Source organism: Zonotrichia albicollis, chromosome 3 (genome assembly GCF_047830755.1).
Source record: "Zonotrichia albicollis isolate bZonAlb1 chromosome 3, bZonAlb1.hap1, whole genome shotgun sequence".
NCBI lineage: Eukaryota > Metazoa > Chordata > Aves > Passeriformes > Passerellidae > Zonotrichia > Zonotrichia albicollis.
Window position 1 is genome coordinate 54,867,028 of NC_133821.1, and position 21,007 is coordinate 54,888,034.

General features: G+C 36.6%; 1 protein-coding gene across 2 annotated transcripts in view; it reads left to right on the forward strand.

Annotated features, from left to right (window-relative positions):
• MAP3K21 (mitogen-activated protein kinase kinase kinase 21) overlaps positions 1-14,829 on the forward strand; it is a 41,059-nt gene extending 26,230 nt beyond the window's left edge. Inside the window, exons 5-11 of one of the 2 annotated variants that reach the window (XM_074537491.1) lie at positions 2,224-2,464; positions 4,274-4,396; positions 6,832-6,948; positions 7,494-7,644; positions 8,666-8,760; positions 10,193-10,978; positions 11,603-14,829. In XM_074537491.1, coding sequence (XP_074393592.1) covers positions 2,224-2,464; positions 4,274-4,396; positions 6,832-6,948; positions 7,494-7,644; positions 8,666-8,760; positions 10,193-10,978; positions 11,603-12,027 — 1,938 coding nt within the window. In that variant the 3' untranslated portion in view covers positions 12,028-14,829. The remainder of the gene's footprint in view (positions 1-2,223; positions 2,465-4,273; positions 4,397-6,831; positions 6,949-7,493; positions 7,645-8,665; positions 8,761-10,192; positions 10,979-11,602) is intronic. The other variant, XM_005487615.4, reaches the window with a different exon arrangement.
• The last annotated feature ends 6,178 nt before the right edge of the window (positions 14,830-21,007 follow it).

Sequence of the window (21,007 nt, forward strand, 5' to 3'; positions counted from 1 at the left end):
TTTTGCTATGAGCTACTAGAGTGAAAGTCATGTCTATAAAGTATTTATATAATAATAATAATACTACAAAAATCCTCTGCATGGTCCTATTCCTCCTGTAAAAGAGGAACTTCTGTAGCTAGAGGAATTTCCTCAAGGGCTTACTGCAAATGAGTGATGGTGACGCCTACTCGAAAAAAAGATCACAATCTTATTTTGACAAATGTTCTTGAGCAACTGAAATACAGAATTCTTTCCAAGCTTCCTTACAATGGGTGTTTTAATTGTAGAGTGATGTGGAAACATTGCCTAACTAATTGCAGTAAGTCTGGTTTTAATTAGTTTATTTGGAAAAGAGTAAATACTTAATCTCTCCTTGAGGAAGCACTTTTACTTCCTCTAGACTGTGTACTGAAATGTACTCTGTGCATTTCAGTGCAGGCCCTCAGTTTCCACCTGGGTGCTGAGCTTTATGGAACGTGGATTTAAGGGCTGTGAAAAGTGGAAAATGAACAATCTCCCCTAATGTACCTTTATTACCGTACTAATGCAATAATAAAGATCTTCTCTCTTTAAACTTTTAAGTATCTCTTTTCTAAATCTGAATTAATGTAGTTTCTGTTTCAACCCTTGTTTTAGGTTGTCCTGTTTTGAGTGGACAGAGGAGGAGGAAAGTGAGGATTTTCAGGAGTCACTAAATTACTTAATATCTTTTTAAAAAATTTGGTTTCTAGTATTGGGTTGAAACAAGCTCACTCAAAATTAGTATAACCATATGAGATTTTTCAGTCATATCACTTAAATTTTAAACCCATGATAAGCAGAGTGTGTGTGCTATAGCTGTAAAAAAACCCAGAAAGTGTCTTAAGAACAGACACTTCTCATTGAACCAGTTTGCTTCAGTGCCAGCCTGTCTTTTGACATCTATAGTCTGTTTGGAAAGAATATGTGAACATTTTCATTTGAAAACACTGAAATAATACAGGTCATGAAGTAATTTTTTGCTTTAATGATATGAAATAAGGAATTCCTCTGGCATACAACTTTGCTGGATACCAATGAGCAGAATTAGACAGTTCTGAAATAAAAACGAAACGAAGACAAAACTAAGCAACACCCCAATTGTAAAATCATTCAGTGTAAAAATTAATTAATTTTAAATAGAAAGAAATTTCTTAGATATCCTGAACTTTTAGCATAGCTTTGTTTCAAAGGATAGTTTTCTGAGTTGAATTAAGTGGAATTTACACAATCATGTAAAAAAAAGTCATGAGAAACATATAGAGTATGAGTCACATCTAGTTCTACTTTTCCTATACTTTCAGTACAGTGTTATTAGTAATATAGACTGTAAGTGTTCTAAGTCTGTTTCCTGTGTAGTATGCCCCATGCTATGAAGGAAAGTCTGAAATTAGGGAGGTCTTAAGTTTCATATGTATTTTAACAGACTTTGGAAACTGAAGATCAAGATAATTTTAAGATGCTAGGTTTACAGCTATTTAGCCTTGGCTATTCATTTACCCTGAAAAATTACCTAGCTTCCTTATTAAAGCTTTTCCTTTTGCAAAATTAAAAAATAATAAAAGAAGAACTACTCTTCTTAGAATGGTGGCTTGGGAGTCTGTGTGCTGTAATTCAGTGGTTAGTAGCTGTTTGATGTTACTGATATCTGCTGGATTTAATTAAGAAACAGCTGTCTTATGACTTAGTTTATCCTATTGCACTCATCCCCATTCAGTGTAATACTGATTGCTTTTCTAGATACAAAAGTGCTACTTAATACGTGGCTGAAAAACAGGAAAAGTTAGAGAATTTAAGATAAAGGCAATAATTTGTGTATTCGTCAGGTCATTGGCCCTATGTTAAAGTGTAGGAGCTGTCCAATAGCAGTGTTCATGCTGTGCAAGAGCTTCTCATCATGTGAAATACTTGAAGTGCATTTTCTGCTGGGCTGTTAGCTGATAATCTTTGATTGCATGTGTTGTCCCCATTGCTACTGCTTACCTGCTTTAAGTGGAGTGACTCAAGTTAATTGGTTTAAAGGAAATCTGTGTAATGCTTGATTCTGAATACAGAATTTTTGTTTGTTCAGAATGGAAGACTTGCGGAAGATTGGGCATGTTGCATGTATATAGTGTATCATAAAAATAAATCAGGAAATACAACCTATTGTGCACTTCATATGTCCTTTAATACTGCCTTCACATTATTACTAAGTTTTATTTTTGTGAATCTTGTCTTCAGGAACTTCGATCCCGAGAAGAGGAGTTGACAAGAGCAGCTCTTCAGCAAAAATCTCAAGAAGAATTACTGAAGCGCCGCGAGCAGCAGTTAGCGGAACGCGAGATCGATGTCCTGGAGCGTGAGCTGAACATCATGATATTCCAGTTAAACCAAGAGAAACCCAATGTCAAGAAGAGGAAGGGCAAGTTTAAAAGAAGCCGGTTAAAACTCAAAGATGGACACAGAATTAGTTTGCCTTCAGGTTTGCAAATTTTTTTAAGTTCACTGTATACGTAATGATTAAATATGCAAGCTTCTTTAGTTCCATGGTTCATGTTTTCAGTAGTAGCTCCTATTTTATTTTGTCGTCAGGTTCTTCTACTGTAATGCACAGAAGGGTTTGGTAAGAATTGTATCGCTCCTTTCCCTCAAGGAAAATCTTTCACATACCATGTTCTCATGAAGTTGTCCCCATTTCATCTGGAAGAATGATTCAGCTAGAAGTCCATCCCATTTGGAGGGAAAGGTCACTAGCATGAGAGCCACATGATTTAATACTGGTTCAAAGTTCAGATTTTTGTTATCATTGTTTCTGTACAGACAGGAAGGTACTTCTTTACTACATGCCAGAACTTTCTAACATGATCAAATATTAGTGCTGTTTGCCCTAAAATTGCAAATACCGAGCAGAAAAACAGTGCTGAGAAAGGGCTGAGGATGTACAGGTGCAGTAGGTCCAAACTGCACACTTACTGGAGTTGCAAGTACAACACAGCAGTTACAATCTTCAGTGTCTTATTTCTTGCAAGAAAACACATTAACAGCAGCAGCAGATGATTTCAGAATACAAATATAGTATAATTTGAATGTTAGAGCATTTCATTCCATGTATGAATGCATTAAAATGCCCCAATTACAAAGGAGGCATGTTTGTAGAGAGTGAGGGTCTTTAGTTCTGAGGGGCTGGTTTAGAGGTGCCTTTTTAATGTTACCACCAGATAGCACTTCACAAACTTATGGTCTCACCAGTGGTTGGAAAGCCTTCATCCTGGGGTTGGTGGGCTTCCTTTCAGTAGCTTCCAGGTCAAGACTGACAATTTATTACAAATGCATTAAGAACTTGATGTTGTGTTAACACAAGTCTGACCAAATTGTAGCTATCTGGCAGCTGGAAAGACACCAAGAGGGCAGTAATATTTAGAGTACTGTTTCAGCACTAGTGAAATATGTTTCCTTACTTTAAAAATAAGAGCAAATAAGATAAAAGCCACCCTACAGCCTCCCAGACAAACGTGGTACGTTTATGGGTTGTAGTGATATTTTTGCTGGATTGCAAGCTTCAATTGAATATTTGATCCTTAGTTTCCAGTTCTGCTTGTATTTAAATTGTAGCAGTGATAAAATAAATATTTTCATTCAGAATAGCAGTTAGCTCCTTGTTACCAAGAACGTCCAGATGAACTTGTCCTTGAGACAATTGTATTCTATGAATAGTGTACAATATAATTGCATTTATGATGGGTATTAGAGTGGCATGTTAAGGTTAATTTCATAAATTTTTTCCTCCTCAATATTTGTTGTTCTTTTTTTACTGCTTTGCTATAAATATTTGTAATTCTGTAGTTTACTGTCATGATTTTCTGTCATGAATAAATGTGACTTTTTGTTACTGCTTTTTATGATGTATATGAATTGCATGCTAAAAAAAATAAGGCAAATATTATTGGAATGAGTATTGATTAATTTGTGATTAAATACTGATGGGCATTTTTTACCCCTCTTGTGACAACCTAAAAGATTGAATAACTTGGACCTACCTGGTGTGGTTCATGTTCTTGCAAGACTGTCACATGAAGGTGTGAAGTCTTGCCTGTTTGACTCAAAATCTAAATTGTTACATTTAGAGTTTTTCAATGTTTTTAATATGTATATCTCTTACCTGTATAAATAAATTACATATAATGAAGTCTAATTCATTTATATAACTTTGCTTTAAGAAGTATAGCAGCATGTTCTTCTGAGAAGTGTTTTATTCAGAACATTAAAACTGATTTGTTTTGCTCTATTACAGATTTCCAGCACAAAATAACAGTGCAGGCATCCCCCAATCTGGATAAGAGGAGGAGTTTAAACAGTAACAGCTCTAGTCCATCAAGTAGCCCCACAATAATTCCTCGTCTTCGAGCAATACAATGTAAGTCTCCACTAATTTGATCAACAGAGAGTGTTCCATATACATACTGAAATGCTGGAGTAGTATCAGATTCCTGGCAGATTTCTGTCTGATTTCCACATCCCTTGATTGGTTCTAACAGTTGCAACTTCTTTGAAAGGAGGGATAATCTTGCTAAAGCTCTAAATAATTTTCAGTAATTCAAAATGATTGTGAATGCTTTAAATTGTATCTTTACTTAATTACTTTGGCAATCAATTTGTAAAGTGGGATAAAACAATGACAAATCAAAAATTATGACAAAAGGCAAAGCGTTGCATTTAGAACCCAAGTAAGATGGAAAACAAAAGATTCAAAGAGTAAGGGAGTCTTGTAAGATGGAAAGATCAAAGAATGAGCCAATAACCCAACTTTCTTGTGTCAAAAAGAGAATCAAGCTTTAAACAGGTATAATCCAGAAGAAATCTTGCTTTAGGTTTTCTGAAGATAGGAAAAAGACACAAAAAAAAATTGTGGGTACATTTGTAGGTCTACGTTATTGTGTATACTGATAACAGAAAGTAAGGTATGTTCATGCTCACATAGTGGAGGTACCAGAAATGTCATCATGTTTTTACAGGGAAGCATATTTGGGAATGACATATACACAGATAAAACAGTTCCTACAGGATTCACTGATTGGATTTGTACTGTCTGATCTATTGTGCAAAGTAGATTGTCTAAATATCCATATTCAGAGAGGAATGCCTTAAGCTTCTCTCTCTATGAAATCAGTGGAACCTGTTCCAGCTGATTGCTTATGCATGTTGGCTATCTTCTTTGGCAAGCACAGTCACCTGTGAGGGAGATTACTTCAGAATCTGCTTTGAGGAGAAGGGGAAATCAGAATGCATGAGGATTTTTTCCATATGTTCTGTAGCTACTCTGTAAAGATTGATTGAATTTTAGACCAGCCTGACACTTTGTTTTAAGTTTGGATAGAAATCAGATCTCTCATCTGCTTTGCAACACCTCTGCCTTATGACATCCCCTAATGTCTAAAGGGGAGCAGTGATGTCTTCTCTGGCACTTCAGTATTTGTTTGAGCTGCAGTGGATACAGTTGGCAACGCTGTGGATAAAGGAGAGAGATGGATAAACCCTATCTTGCTTTTCATAATGAAAATCTGTGATGGAGGGAAAATCAAGTGGAGTCTTTTACTGATATTAGCTGACAGAGTATTGTCAATAGTTTCCTGTGCTCAAAATGTGGAGAGTTTTTCTGGTTGTTGGTTGGCTGGCTTTGGTTTTTGCCAAAAGGTAAAGAAAGTTTAAATAAAATTATGAGCTTTTACTAACAAAAGCCTATCTCATTTTATCTTTGATTCTTCTTGCTCTGTGAGGACATGCTTGGAAATGAAGCAAATGTCAGGTATTGGCATGGTTCTGAAAACCTGAGTTTTCTGTGTTTGTTTTCTTAATTGCATAGCCTTGTGTAAGCTATTGCAGTGCCACTCCTTGCATGTGTGCTAAGTACCACTGAGGAGTTTTTTTTTCTTTTTTATTTGAGCAGGCATTTGTATTCATAGGGCTTGAACATGCAGGACAACATAAAGGCTCTCATTCAAAAGAAGTACCTGTATGCTTCTGGGTTTGGATCCTTAGGTTTTTATCTAAAAGCTTATCAGATATCTCAGGAGGATCTAGCTGAAAAAATTTAGCTTCCACACCCATCTGCACCTGTGCAAAATAAATTCTCTTTCCCACAATCATGTTTTATCTTGATTTAACTTCAAAGTGTCTTTGTTTCAAGACGACTTGCTCAAATACAGGTGATTTGAACAGGCATATGTAAGAACTGGTTACTTGACTGCTGTGCTTTGTCTTGAGCAAGTCTAGCTTTCAAATCTAAACATTAGGTTAAAAGAAGAATCCAGTTAATTTCTTATTAAAACAAATTCTGCTGATTTTGAAAGGAATTTTGGAGGGAGAATGAAAACCACTAAGGTACATATTCCATAGGAACTTGGTTGAAAATGAAAGTTTAAGGTAGGCAAGTGTAGTGCCACTCTACAGTGTGAGCTTTGCTGGCAAGGTGCATGGTGAGGAAGGAGCAAAATCTGTACAGTGAAGGAACAGCAGAACCATGGGCATGTAAATGCCCCCTCATTTATCATGCTGTTGTAACTGGCCATGTTGTTTTTCTCCTAGGTCTCTCCATCATATCTGTTAGCATGCCATCATGATTCCAAGCTAATGCTTCAGTTAGTCAGGAGCATGTGAAAATCTACCCTCCCAGGTGGGGACCTAGAAAGAGGATCCTTTAAACCCTACTATGAAAACCCATCATTGGAAGATGCTTAATGCCTTTATAGATCCAGGCTTTATGACCCAAAGATAAAAATATGAGGGAAACAGTTCTGTTGCTGAAATCAATTTGACTAAGATCTCTACTACATTCTCTTAATTTTTCCTCAGTGATTCCAAAAGCAGATACACACACAGCTAATGGCCGAAGAAACAGTGTATATGTGTACCAGCAAGATGTAGATATCACAAGTGAATATGAACTTCCCTGTGGGGTTATGAAAAAAGGCAAGATTTTGTTATTTTCCAAGGTGCTGGTTATGTTTAATTTATCAGCTGAGACAGTGACAGACTAAGCATTTAATGGAGGTTAGACACTTGAAAGTGTAATTTGTTTTGGTGTAGGGAGAAAGAAAATGTTAATCATAGTCACAACTGGAATATTTGTTTCTTTTGATACCAATTGTCCACAGAATATATTTTATTCATTGAACTTAAGTGCTCAGTCTAATTCACTTGTCTGAATTACCTAAATATAAGGTTCTCAGTTAAGGGAAGCATGGAAAATGTGATTGCTTTGCTGCTTTGTCTTTGATCTGGGTCTCTCATAAGCTCATATATTTCCTTTCTTTCTTGCTACTCTTTTTGGATCAGTGAAGTTTGTGTGGTGCTTTTAGTAACAGAAAAAAACAATCACAATTTTTTTTCTACTTCTGTGTTACTGTGTCAAAATGGTTTTGCAGTGCAGAAGATACTTTGTTCTGTCAAAATATTTTGGGTTTAGAAATAGTATTTATGTGTGTGGGTTTTGTGTTTTTAAATCCAATCTCCAGTAACTTCAGATGAAAGCAACAGAACTTGGGGAAGGAGCACAACATATCACCAAGAAGAGTTTGAAGATGTGAAGAGAAATTTTAAAAAGAAAGGTTGTACATGGGGACCAAGTTCAGTTCAAACAAAGGATCGTGCAGATTGTAAGGACAAGTATGTCTACTACATTTTGGTATTTTGTTAATACTAAAGCCTTCTTGGTGGCATAGGTAGTGAGTGGAAAAAAGTTCTGCTGTGTCTAGTTACAGCAAGAATTCTTGCCTTTTATATAATTCAGAAATTATATTACTGATGAGTAGCTCCCCCACATAATCTTGAGGATAAAGCACCTACTTATGTTAAAGTTTTATTGATTCTTATCTACTACCCTTTATCTCTTTTTTTTGCGATTTTGAACATGCTGGGATGCTGAGCTACCAGTGCATACCAGACATTCATGGCCCGTCTTTTTTGCCCTTCCTCACATTATTTTGAGGAATTGCAAGCATGGCCCCCACTGGGTACTTCCAGCATGATTAAGTAAGACTGGCTGATTTGGCATATGTGAGGCACGGTTCACACCAGCAGCATCCTTTGTGCTGACAAGCAGAGGGTGAAAAGGTTATGAAAATCAGCTGGACAGCTTTACTCACAGATTATGTTTTACAATGGCTCAAAACCAGAGATAGTAAGAATACTTTTCTTTATTTCTCTAGTATAGTGCCATTATTTATAGTGCCATTCTTTATTTTTCTTGGTAGGGATATCCAGTCAGTTACGCGTGTCAGGAGTTGGTTCCAGATGGTCAGTTGGAACTGGCTTTATATTATTTTTGTTTGTTTAAAAGTTACTATAGCTTATTAAACTTCCAATATTCACATCATTTCTTTGAGACAATGAAACTATTGTTTCACACAGGTTTTCACAAATCCCTGTTGTTCAGTAGGTAACAAAGTCCCATTTTTCATTTGCTTTCTTTTTAGAAATGAATTTTTTATCGTTGAAAGAATGCCTGACATTAGGACGTGTTTACATTTATAATCATATGATTCAGTGCTACTCCATCTTCTTTTTACCATTGGAAAGGTTTTCCAGTTATGTACTGCAGGTTTATAATTTGAATAGAAAGTAATTTTCTCACAAAGTTTATGTGAGCATGGTATCTGTAATCTCAAAGTGACTATTGTTATTGCAGAGTAAGACCCCTTTCAGATGGCAGCAACCCTTGGTCAACTGTTTTAATGAAAAATCAGAAGGGTGTGCCCTTAGCTTCACTATTTGTGGACCAAGGTAAGAGCTGTTTTTGAAAAAGTGAAAGTAGCCATATAATAGTATTAAGATCACATTCAGTGTTATAAATTGTATTGTTTGAATTCCTTAAAGGATTATGCAGAATATTACAGGAAAAATCATGCTGCCAACCATTTTCCTCTGCAAAGAGACCCTGTATTTACATCAATAGGAACTAAGAAATACACATAGTCTGTGAACAGAACCATATAGAGATTTTTTCCATGTTTTTGAGTTGCAGGCTACTCTGTATATGAGGTCTGCAGTCACCACTTTTTTGTTTCTTTTAAAAAGAACCTAAATCAGTAATTGTCTTGACATTTAAATAATCATTGATGACATTGTTGTTGCAAAAATGCATCATTTTTTAAAAACCTATAAGCCCTGATGTATTCCCACATATTAGTTCCCTGGTTTTTTAAATGAGACCTGTTACCTAAATTTTCAAGACAGAAATGTAGATTTTAAATCTTAAAGTGTTTTAAACAACATGATGCTACTTACAGGTAAAATCACAAGGAAAAACATACTTGATCCCTTTAGGATCAGGAGCATAATAGCTGCATGTTGCTTTTTATGACCATTGCTATAATGGGCCATGATGAAAAATATTTATAGTCATTTTAACGTTTGCCCACCCTTTTTCTATACTATGGATTCTCTTATCCGAGAAAATTAAGTTACCAGTATCAGCAAAAAACCTGTGATATAACTTGGTGTCCATACCAGTAGCTAGATTGATGCCATCTGCAAGAGGAAATAGTAAGCTGCTTGGACACTGCTGGAAAAAGGCACTTTAGTCTTCATGTATAGTGGTAGGGGTATAAATTAAAGCTTCACAAATAGTGATTTTGTAGATTTGTTAGCTTACCGCTGTAACCCTGCACACAAAGCTACCATACTTGAATTTCAAATACTTCCGTGTTTATTCTCTAGCATCCAGTTGTTTATTGTAGAATAACACATAAGAGTCAAATAATACCTCCTTTTTATATGTCATTAGGTGTAAGATGTCAAATTTACTTTTTACTCCAGACCGCCATGACCTAATGAATTAATTGGAAAAATTTCTAATAACTGACTGGATTTTGGAACTCAGCTAAGTTGAAAGAATTATAAAGAATATGTTCCAGATATTATCTGCCAGTTTGTGTATAGTAAATTACTTCTCTGTAATCCATACACCCAAATATTTTCTGTGTTGTTTAAAAAGCATTATCAAAGTGTTGCAAACACCAAGAGGTATAGGTGTAGGATATGTTTCTCAAACTCAAAAGGTGAGTCTGAGCTTCTGACAACATCTAAATGGATTGTAGAGTATCCTTCAAGGTTAATGTTGTGCATTTGAAAGGAAATAATGATGTACATATGCAGGCACGCAGTAGCTAAACAGTTGAATTGTAATCTTAAAGAATACTGTGGTGTTTTACAGGTTCCTGTACTGATAAGAAACTTACCCCTGAAGGTTTGGACAGTAAAAGACCAAAGCCAATTAAATTGCCCAATCAGGCCTATATTAATCTACCTCTTTGGAAAGATGATCAGGGAGAGAACACAGTAGAACACGAGAGCTTTGAAGAAGGAACCTCAGCTAGTTCTACGAACAGTACTCCTCAAATGACACCTACCAACAGTCTGAGCAGGACACTGCACAAAAAGAAGACTGATTCAGTGCTGTATGGGTGCGCTGTCCTCCTTGCATCCGTTGCCCTGGGCTTAGATATCAGAGAGCTGAACAAATCACAGGGTCCAGATGAACTCTTGCCTAAAGATGAGAGGAAGAAGCGTGATGGAATATTTCAGCGTGCTTCAAAATTCCGCAGGAGTGCCAGCCCCACACGACTGCAGTACAAGAAAGAGGAAACAAGTGTTCCATCCCTAAATCCAGCCTCAGATACTGTGAATCTTCTCTCTATGCCCTCCATTTCTACGAAATGCCTGCTTCAACCTGATAGTGAGGATGCTTTTGTAAGCACTGTGCTTGGTGATTGTGGTCAATGTAGTTCCATGGACAACTTTTCATCCCAAACTTCTGAAAGTAAGAGAGAACAAAGGATACAGCTGGCTCCTAACACAGTTTCAACACAACTGAAAAATCAGCCTTTTAGTCTTGGTCTGAAACAAGAGTCTCAAATTGCACCAAAAGATTCCTCCACAAATTTAAGTAAGTTTGGTCACAGACGAACCTTATCAGATGGGAGCCATTTTCAGACCTCAGGTAGGTAATTAAGAACTTTCAAGAATCTTTACGTTGAGCTGATGATAAAAATTTAAGCATAAAATAATATCTTTAAATCTGGTTTACATTGAAATGGATCAGCTCATGATCAATGAGTTTTTGAAAGGAAGTTTTAAATTTCAATACTGATATTCTGGGGTGGCTTAAATGTTATTCTTCATGATAATAAAATATCAATAAATGACAAATATCAATATTGAAGAATATCAATAAATGAATAAAAGAATATCGATAAATTATATTCTTCATTATATTCTGTGCATGTGTATTTTTTTTCAGAATAACTGGAGAGGTTCATGAGTTTATTCCAGTATGAATATTCATCCAGTTATTGGGGATTTAGTGCTTTTTGTCTACATCTCTTTTGTAGCAAGAAAAAATAAATTTTGATTGCTGGTTGCAATGAGTCTAGATGTAAACACATTACTTGAGCACCACTGGTCTTGCCTTAGGAGATTCCCCACAAAGTACAAACCTCTTCATTTTTTTGGTGGAAGAAAAGCCACTAGTGTTTATGGCAACCCAGTTTTATAAATGGCAAGGAATTCAAGAAGTCACGTTGTTTAAATTTGCATTTCTTTGTTTGGGCTTTCTTTCCCCTAGCTAATGGAGTTGCTTCAACCAATGATGTCTCCAGACTCCCTGTCCTGTCAGTTCCTGGAACTCTGCCCTCCCCATCTTTTCAACAAAGAAGCAATCACGGTGGTGTTTCAAATGAAAAGCAAAGTGCTGTCAATACTATTTCAAGGCCTAGACCTTCTTCTCTAAGAAGTAAAATCGATGCATGGCAGATTATTCCACGTATTATTAAACCAAACTCTAAAGACTCTGAATGTTCAGAGGGCAATTCACATCCAGATGTTAACTTCTTGCCAAATACTGAGGAAAGAACTAACTGCCACATGCCCTCATTACTTGATATTGATGTGGAAGGTCAAAACAGAGACTGCACTGTGCCTTTATGCAGAATGAAGAGCAAAACTTGTCGGCCATCTATATATGAACTGGAGAGAGAGTTTCTGTCCTGAGTGCCTTTCATTGCCTTTTATTTTAAAAATGTTTTCTTCATAAAGGGCAACAAATGAAATGAAAAATTAAGTTCTTGTCTAACACTTTGTGCTGCTGTTTTCTGATGTACTGTGACAAATAGTACCAAAATCATTAAAATGGGCAGCTAATTAAGTGTAGTAGGTGCCTTTTTCAAATGTTGTTAGGAATCCAAGCTAGTAACTCTAAAAGCACAATGCTGCAAAATCATGTTTTAGGTGAACTTCGTAAGTATATTTTCAATGATTAAAATAAAATGCCCATCTCCCTCTGCCGTGTCACGGAAGTTTTCTTTAGGTTTGAGAGATTTTGCTAGAAATTTAACTTTCACACATTAAAAGAACGAATAACACACAGAGCAAGGTTGTGTTCTGTCAAGAAGAGTTTCACCTAAGAAGTGGTGGTCTGCAGCTTGCCTGTGGCTTGTAGGTACAGTTAGAGGAACAAGGGGTTTGAGGTGCAGGTACAGGAGGTTCTGTTCACTCCTCATTAAGGAAGTTGCTTGCAGGCATTTGATACTGAAATTGGTTAAGAACCAGGAGCTGAACTTGCAGTTTTTACCCTTGGTTTTTGTGAGAACTTTCTTAGTTTCTCCAGAAAGTTACACTGCTTGTATAAACATTTCAGTTTCAGCCACCATATCGATTTGAGAGTGTAAACTTCAGTATTGCTATTGGAGTAAAGATATTTGACATACTTTGTAACGTGAAACAACATTCCTTGTAGGTAAGGATACACTGGAATGTAAATATTTGTACTCTTAACCTTTTGAAGACTACAGTGTTTGCACTGAAAGCAATATTCTTGAGTTTGAATTTTTTGTTTGTGGTGAAGGGGTTTGTCCCCCTTGTTGTTTTTTAAACTGCTGCACCTTGTATTGAAGAAAGTTGGTGGGTTTTAAGGATAATTGGTTTTAAGTGAGCCAATGGTGCATTTTATTGCACTTAATTTTAAAACTGCTATATTTTAATATGAAATTTTTCAGTATAATCTCTGTAGCTTTTCTTCCTAAGGTACTACTGAGTGCCTGCTTACTGGAATCAAAGGACAGAAACAGATGTGCTTGACTGGTTTTCAGTGATAGAAAGTTTCCAGAAAATTGCCAGTAGTTAATTGTGGGGGGAGGAACATTTAGCTTTGATAACACTGGTAGTTTAATTTTTTACAGTATCACTAAGTGAATGATTAAATAAAACCAAATGTACGGTATACTTTCTCTGAGGAAAGCGTTTTTTAGAATTAAAGGAACATCCCTCATTTTCCAGTATTTGAAGTCTTAATTTTGCAGCTTATTTGACATTTAAATAGTTTTCATAAATAAAATTAGATAATGTTAGACTAAATATACTGTGTTCCCATCCGAATGCTGTTTTGTTAAGATTTGTGTTTAAATCTTTTCTTCTCCTTTACTCTGGGTGCTGAGAGTTTAGAGAGAAGACACAGTTGCTTAAAGTTTCAAATCCAAGGGATTAAAAAAGAAAGTTTCTGTTCTACGACTGTATGCACTGCAGTGTCCACCTTGAAGATGACATACAATTATACAAACAAAATCATGAAGGCATTATCACATGGAGCAGAACCCAGAAAATGTAATTTCCCACCTCTCAAAATGAAAACAGAAAATAATTTCCTTAAAGTGTTAGTTTACCAAAAGTAAAGACAGAACCACTAGTTGTCTGTAAATCTAAATGTTTGCAAAGCAGATTGTTACTGCATTTTCTTCAAACCTGTTTCTGTCACTGTATTCCTAGTTTTCTGTCAACATGATTCAAGTCACATACTGTTCTTTGTCTTCTGTTTCAACTTTAATTTCATCAGAACACTTTAATAGATTGTCTGTTCCAGTTATAATACAAAATTTTTTTGTAAAATAAATTCAATAATCAAATATTAACTATAGATTAACAGCACGTTTACCTTCAAGTCTTAATTAGAATTTTTGAGCTTTATGTATATTTCAACTCTTTCTTCATCAATTATTCCTGTGTGTAATACTGAGAGAAAAGGAGCTGATTGTATTACATGTTTCTGAAGAAAGTATCTCTATTTGGCTTTCTACAGGAAAATCTCAGGTGCTGAAGTATTTTGACTTGTAAACTTCTGTTAAGTTCTGTATTTTTAAAGTTTATATAATTTCAAGTGTTGAATTTTGCACCCTGTGTTTTGTAATCAATAGTATCAGCATAAAGAGCTCTTTGAGCTAAATTGTTTTCACTTATTATTGACTCATCTCTCTTGGAATTAAACAGATTTCTATTCCTGTTCAATGAACAATTTCTCGTAAGATTGGGATATATGATATGGCCAGCCCAGTGCATTCTAAGTAATTTAGGGGTTTGTATTCCATCTCTTATTCTTAGACAGTTTAGGCAAGCCATCTCAAATATTTCTCTGATGCGATGCAGTTTTTTTAAGCTATAGTCTGTAGTGCTTTATAATTGTCTTTATAGTTTAAAATTATAGGCCAGTCTTCAGTGTAATTAAAAAGAAAAAACAGTTCTTTCAATCATGGTTTCAGTCTGTAATTCATGTGTCACTAGAGAAATTTTCTGTAAAGGTACAGAAATCTGGTATGCATTAAGTGACCTGTCTTGGTTAAAAGGATATTTATTTCAATGTGGGTTGATAGCCTGACCAAATAATAATTTATGTTGATTGTTTTAGCATAAAACTGAAGGTGCTTACACTACAAAGATTGAGATAAACACTTGATATACTGTTTTACAAAACCTGATGATTTAAATGTTTTTATTTAAAAAAATAAATGTTTTGTAGCTACTGTATTGCAAAGTGATCTGAATTTTGTTGAAAAATGCATTTTAGTGTTTTCTTAGCATGTACAGACTTCTCTGGTGAGTAACCTGGAGCTATAGACTATGGCCACCCTGTTTTTGGAAGATTGTAATGTAATTGTTGCTCTTAAGATTAAGAATCCAGTACAGTAACATGAGCATTCCTGTAATATCTTGCACTTGATGTGGGCAGAAACATTTAGCATAAGCTTGTATTTTCCTTTGATGTGACCATAATATTCTTTTGATGCTTTTTACAATGTTGGCTGAGTGTCTTAGAGGAGATAAAGTAGTGGATATAAATAAACTCAGCATCAAGAACACAGGTAAGTAATAACATCCTTCTGTTGTGGGGTTTTTGTTGGGAGGGTCCATTAGTTCTTTGGGGGGTTTGGTACTTTGAGGTTTTTTGTTAGGTTTGTGGGGAAGGGGGGTTTCAGGCAAAAGAAGCCAGTATTTTCCTTATGATATTTTAACACCTTTTCTGAACTTCACTCTTCCTTGATCATGTCATGGATGCATTAGGCCATTTTTCAGTTAGGAAAAGGAAGTATCTATTTGCACAGTGACAACAGGCAAGATACAGTGAAATTCAAATAGAAATATAATGAATTGTATATTGAATTTGTTAGGTTGCAAGCCAAATCTTATAAAGACATGCCTGCATTCAGCTTGTAGTGACACTGGCTGCCTAACAAATATTTATGTGGCCTGTGAGTGTCAGTATGGAGCTCAGATTGTAAGCCAAGCTGCAGAGGCAGTTTATTTTATACACAGAGTTACAATGGTAATACAAAGATTTGTGTACAAGTGTGAGGTAATGGAAAAGTGTAACCAGCCACTTTTTTTTTTAATGTAACTATTCACATCGCTATGGTGTATGCACTATGAGGAGCTAAGGAGAGACTAATACATTTTTTATGCAGTTGGTGGTGCTTAAGATTGCAGTATTAGGTATTCTAAATAAGGTCCTGAGTCCTTGCCAGGATGTAGTGGCATTCTTCCTGAACAAACCAAATATGAGTCATTTATCCCAATGCTAACATTGGGATAAATCCAACATGCTTGATATAGATAGTCTGATAACATCGTTTCTTTAACCAAAATAAGTGCTTTTTCATCCAGTAAATTGGAGAATGGAATACATAGCTATGCAGATAGGATGGTTTTACTTTTTATTTCACAGAATCACAGGGTCATTCAGGTTGGAAAAGACCTCTGGAGATGAAAGAGTCTAAGTCTCTCTGATAGAGCAGGCTGTCCAAGACCATGTCCATTGAAGGTCTGGGTATCTCCATGGATGGAGACTCCACAGCTTCTCTGGGCAATCTCTTCCAGTGTTTGACCATCCTTACAGTAAAAACATTTGCTCATATTCAGATTGAATTTCCTGTTAATCGAGATTTTTGGTTGTTTTGGGTTTTTTTCTTGTTCATTGATTGCTTTTGGTTTTGCTTGTTTGCTTTTTGTTTTTTGTGGGTTTTTTGGGGTTTTTTTTGTGCCCATTGCCTCTCATCCTGTTGCTGGACACTACTGAGAAGAGCCTACATCTCTTTATCCCACTATCAGGTATTTATAAACATGATAATAAGATCCTCCTGGACTCTTCTCCAGACTCAGCTCTCTCAGCCTTTCCACAGATGCAAATCCTTTGCCAGTCTTTATGGTGCTGCACTGGATTTGTTTTACTAAGTCTGTATCTTTCTTGTACTGGGGAGCCCAGAACTGGACCCAGCACTCCAGGTGTGGCCTCACCAGTGCTGGGTAGGATGACCTCCACCAGTCTGCTGGCACCATAACTAATGCAGAGAACTGTTGGCTGCCTGCTGTAAGGACACACTGCTGGCTTCTGCTCATCTTCTTGTTCATCAGGATTCTTAGGTCATTTTCTGCAAAGCCAGTTCCCCGATGGTTGGTCCCCAGTGTGTACTGCTGTGTGGGCTTGTTCCTCCCCAAATGCATTTCTGCTTCATGAGATTTCTCTGAGCACAGTTTTCCAGCCTGTCCAGGTCTCTCTGAATGGCAGCACAACTGTCTGGTGCATCAGCCACTCCTGCTATTTTAAATTGTCTGTGCATTGCCAAGAAAACACTCTGTCCCAACAACTGGGTTGGTAATGGAGGTGTTAAACTTTATCAGCTCTTGTATCAACCCCTGGGGTACTCCACCACTGACATTTAAGCAAGTTATAATTAAAACCATCTTATATTTTATTCATACAATCTAAAATATTTTCCTAAGTGATTTTGGTAATTGCAATAATTCAAATGCTTTTTTTTTCTTTCTGTTTCAAAAGTAAAGACATAATGGCCATTCTCAACTCTAGGCCTTACTGAATTGCTTCACTAGCTGAGATTTGGCATCAGGATGGCTTGAGTTCAATGCTGCTTGATGTAACAGCTCAAATCTGTTCAAAATATTTGCAATTTGCTTTAGAAGCAAAGTCACCAATTCACCTCAGGTGACCAAACTAGTCAAATTTCAGTCAGGTGTCACATTTGGTGTTACTTCTTTGAGCAGTCATTAATATGAAGTCTCATTCTCTGCACCACTGCTAAGTGGACTTTTAAAAAACATTTGTCTTACATCTGAGAACATCAGTCTTCCCTCCCACCACACAAAGTGTGCAGTTACAGGATCTGACAACTTCCATCTCTCACAGCTGCTGAAGACATTGATGAGTACTCTGGTCTCTGAAGGGGAGGCAGAGAGGCCACAGCTGAGAACTCCTCAGAAGCAGAACACTGTCAGTGCTTCTCCAAAGAAAGGTGCCCAGGGCAGCCATTCCTGCTGTAGCTGCTGAGTTCTTCCCATTCCAGAAAATTTGCACATGTGCTGTTGTCTTCCTGCCAGCTTCAGATATACCTAGATAAGATCTTTGGTGTAACAGCAGTCACCATGAACGGACTAGTCATCTGAGGGCTTGCCAGTCCTTATGAAAGCAGGTGGAAGTCTGCAAATTTGGGCTAAAGGAGAAGATAAACAATAGGACTGTTCATTCTGCTCACTGTTTTGCAAATCCCTTGCATAATTCAAAAGTTTCTAAACTCGCTTTTACTGCAGAGGGAATTAGGCAATAATATTTTACAAAGCCTTTATACTCTGCTGCCTTCCAGACCAAATGTAACATTTGTGCCTTGTGCTAGATGCCATTTATACTGCCTGGTAAATGCTGTCAGTGGTTGGGAGGATTTTATTTCCAAGCCCAATAGAGGTAGTTTTGCTAAGAAGCAAATGAATCAAACATCAGGTGTATCTGTCAGCAGTCTAGGTAAGGGAAAGACACATACTAGACACATATTGTCCAGTCACTTAAGTTGTATTGAGCTCCTGGGAGTGCTGGAGAGCTTGCAGGCTATTTCCAGGGACGGGCTATTCACCCAGAGGGAATCCACTGCTGTTCCAGAAGTGGCCTTCATATGGTTGTATGCCTTTTTGACTCTGTCATTAGGGATATGAGTGTGTCTGCTTCAGTGCATGTGCCACCTGAAATAGTTAAGACAGAAGTAACAGAGATTCTATCATTCCTTTATCACACTTTGATCAAAATATTCATTTTTCTCACTGTAGAACCCCAGAAATTATTGACATTGATGGCTCCACTCTTGATAGTCAAAATTCTCACCACCAAGGCCCTGATTCCTTCTTATTTGTGATGCAGCTGCCTGATGGCTGGTTTTGGGGCTAACATACCAACATCTGAGCTTACCCACAAGAAATACTTGTTGGACAGATACTTGTGAGCAAGGGAATACCCTTGTCTCACTTATTGTACCTCAAATTTAACCCACCAAAAGCATGTCTTCTAGGTGCCTTTTCAGGTTTGGGTGGTTTTTACTGTACTGGTTCTCTGGTTAAGGAAATTCTATTTATATATTATGAAGAAAACCTGTATTGTCACCATCTACAGCTAGAAGATGCAAAGAACAGATACTATCTAAAGCATATTAAGAGTGTCATAGTATGGAGTCATCAAGCTTGATCACTTTACCAAGTCAGGGAAACTCTACAGAATGAATATGTATATTCTTCAGGCCTGTAGAGCTACCATGAGGTTCTCTTTCCACAGCTGTGCAGTATATTTAGAAGAAAAGTGTGCCTATCACCAATTTGTATTTTTTAAACAGAGTTCTGAATCCCTTTAGAGAAAGTCAGAGGCACTCATAGTGTTTGCACATTATGTGCTTGTAGATACTGAAGGCAAAGAGAGATACTCTTAGAGCTGCAAATATGCTCCTAGAGCAGTTTTTCTCCCTTTACTTTAAAACCTTTTAACACTTTGAGGGTTTGCAAGGAAGAAGAATGGCAATGCTGTGTGTCAGGCAAGTTGAGGGGTCTGGCTTATGTGTGCTCCAGCAGATATACTGGAGGTAATTCTACGGTAAAAGTATAGTATGAATATACATACAGCAAGTACTTTTCAAAAAGAGAAAATTACCCCAGCTTTTGTGTACAATGATTGTAGTAATTTTTTTTAAAAAGTGTTAATTTTTGTGGTACCTAATGAATTTTTTTGAATACCTGTTGAAGTCAGGAAAGAATGAGGCTGGGTTACAGTTGAAAAGAAGCTCAAGTGTAGAAGTTTCATCTTTATTTCATCCTTTTCCATATAGTCCAATTTAAGTTTATCTTGCTGTTAACACTGAAGAAATCCCAGAGATTCTGTAGTCTACAAAAGCCTTCATGTGAAATAAAGTACTTAAAAATAGCAGTTCAGGCCTGACCATGTGAAGCAGTGAGATGCAGGTACTACAAGCATCTAATTCTTGTAATTGAAGCCAGTTAGTTTTTTCTCACTGGAAAGGAAGTCAGAGGATCAAAAGTGAAGAGTGTTGGTTCAGCATGGTGTAAGAGATGGCAACAAACTGGGTGTTAGTGTTGATCACGGGAGGGAAGGAAGACTGTGGAGGGATCTGAACAGGCTGGACAAATGGGCCAGGGCCAATTGCATGAAGTTCCACAGGTGCTGGGTCCTGCCCTTGAATCACATTTCTCTCACACTGGATTTGTTTGAAGTCATACTTTTGGTCCAAAGTTTCTAATTTATTTTTCCCATTTATTTCTCAGCCTATATTCAAGTCCTTCAGGTACTGAAATCTAGTTTTTTCAGTTTGGGGCAGGGAGATTGAGGAGTGCCCCCATTTCAGATAAGTTCACAGATTTTGTTCAAAACCTGTAGTTCTTGTATTTTGGAGTACAGAGTAAGCACATGAATCTCTGATAAGAAAAGCAACATTTCCATCAGTTTTCCATATTTAATAAGCCTTGGCCTTTATGATTTGTATTCTGATCATGATACTTCTCATATAATGTAATGATTTACTTACAATCTTGTTCAGTGTATTAAGACTTTTGGTTCTTCCTCATCTTTACTGTGGTTTTATACAAACATGTAAAACTAGTCTAATTCACTCTTCTCACTCATTGCTTTGTTCTTACCATATTTATAAATACATCTGTCCTCATTTTAGGCCAATGTCCAGGTTGCCTTATTATTTTCCTGTATGCCTTTCTCAACTGCCCCATTCAATCCTTATATAAAATCATCCTCATTAGGGTAAGAAATCCATTTGCTACATTGAATCTTTGTCCAATAGCTTTTCTAGGTTGGTTTGTCCTCAGAGGTGTCCAATATCAAAGAGTTAAAACCACTATATCTAAGTGTTATCAGTTCAGTGACCTTTCCCATGCCACTTTCAACAATAATTAACAGTGGATTTTCAAGGAAGATTTTTAAAAGTTTGCCCATATAATTGCATTGAATCGATGCAGCCAGTTTAGCTCATGTTTGAGGTTGTAAAAGTCAAGTACTTTAGGAGTTCTACAAATTGTTTAAAGTCCAGTTAGATCTAAGCTTCTGAAAACTTTTGCTTACCTTTGAATGAAGTAAATACTATCTTATTACTTTGTGATGTTTTAGTATTTCATCTTGAAAATGAAACACTGAACAGCATCTTCTAAAATGGCTTTTCTGCAGTTTTCAGTGCAATGAGTTCAGCAGGAAAATTTTAGCTGCAGGCAGTACAAACTGGAGATCACACCCTGGTTCCAGGGCAAGTTTGGCTTTTGATCTTGGCCAAGTCACTGAATTTCTCTTTGCTTACACTGTGGCACTGGTCTGTAAGATGAGCACAAGGACTTCATCCTTTTTTGTAAAGCACTTTCAGAG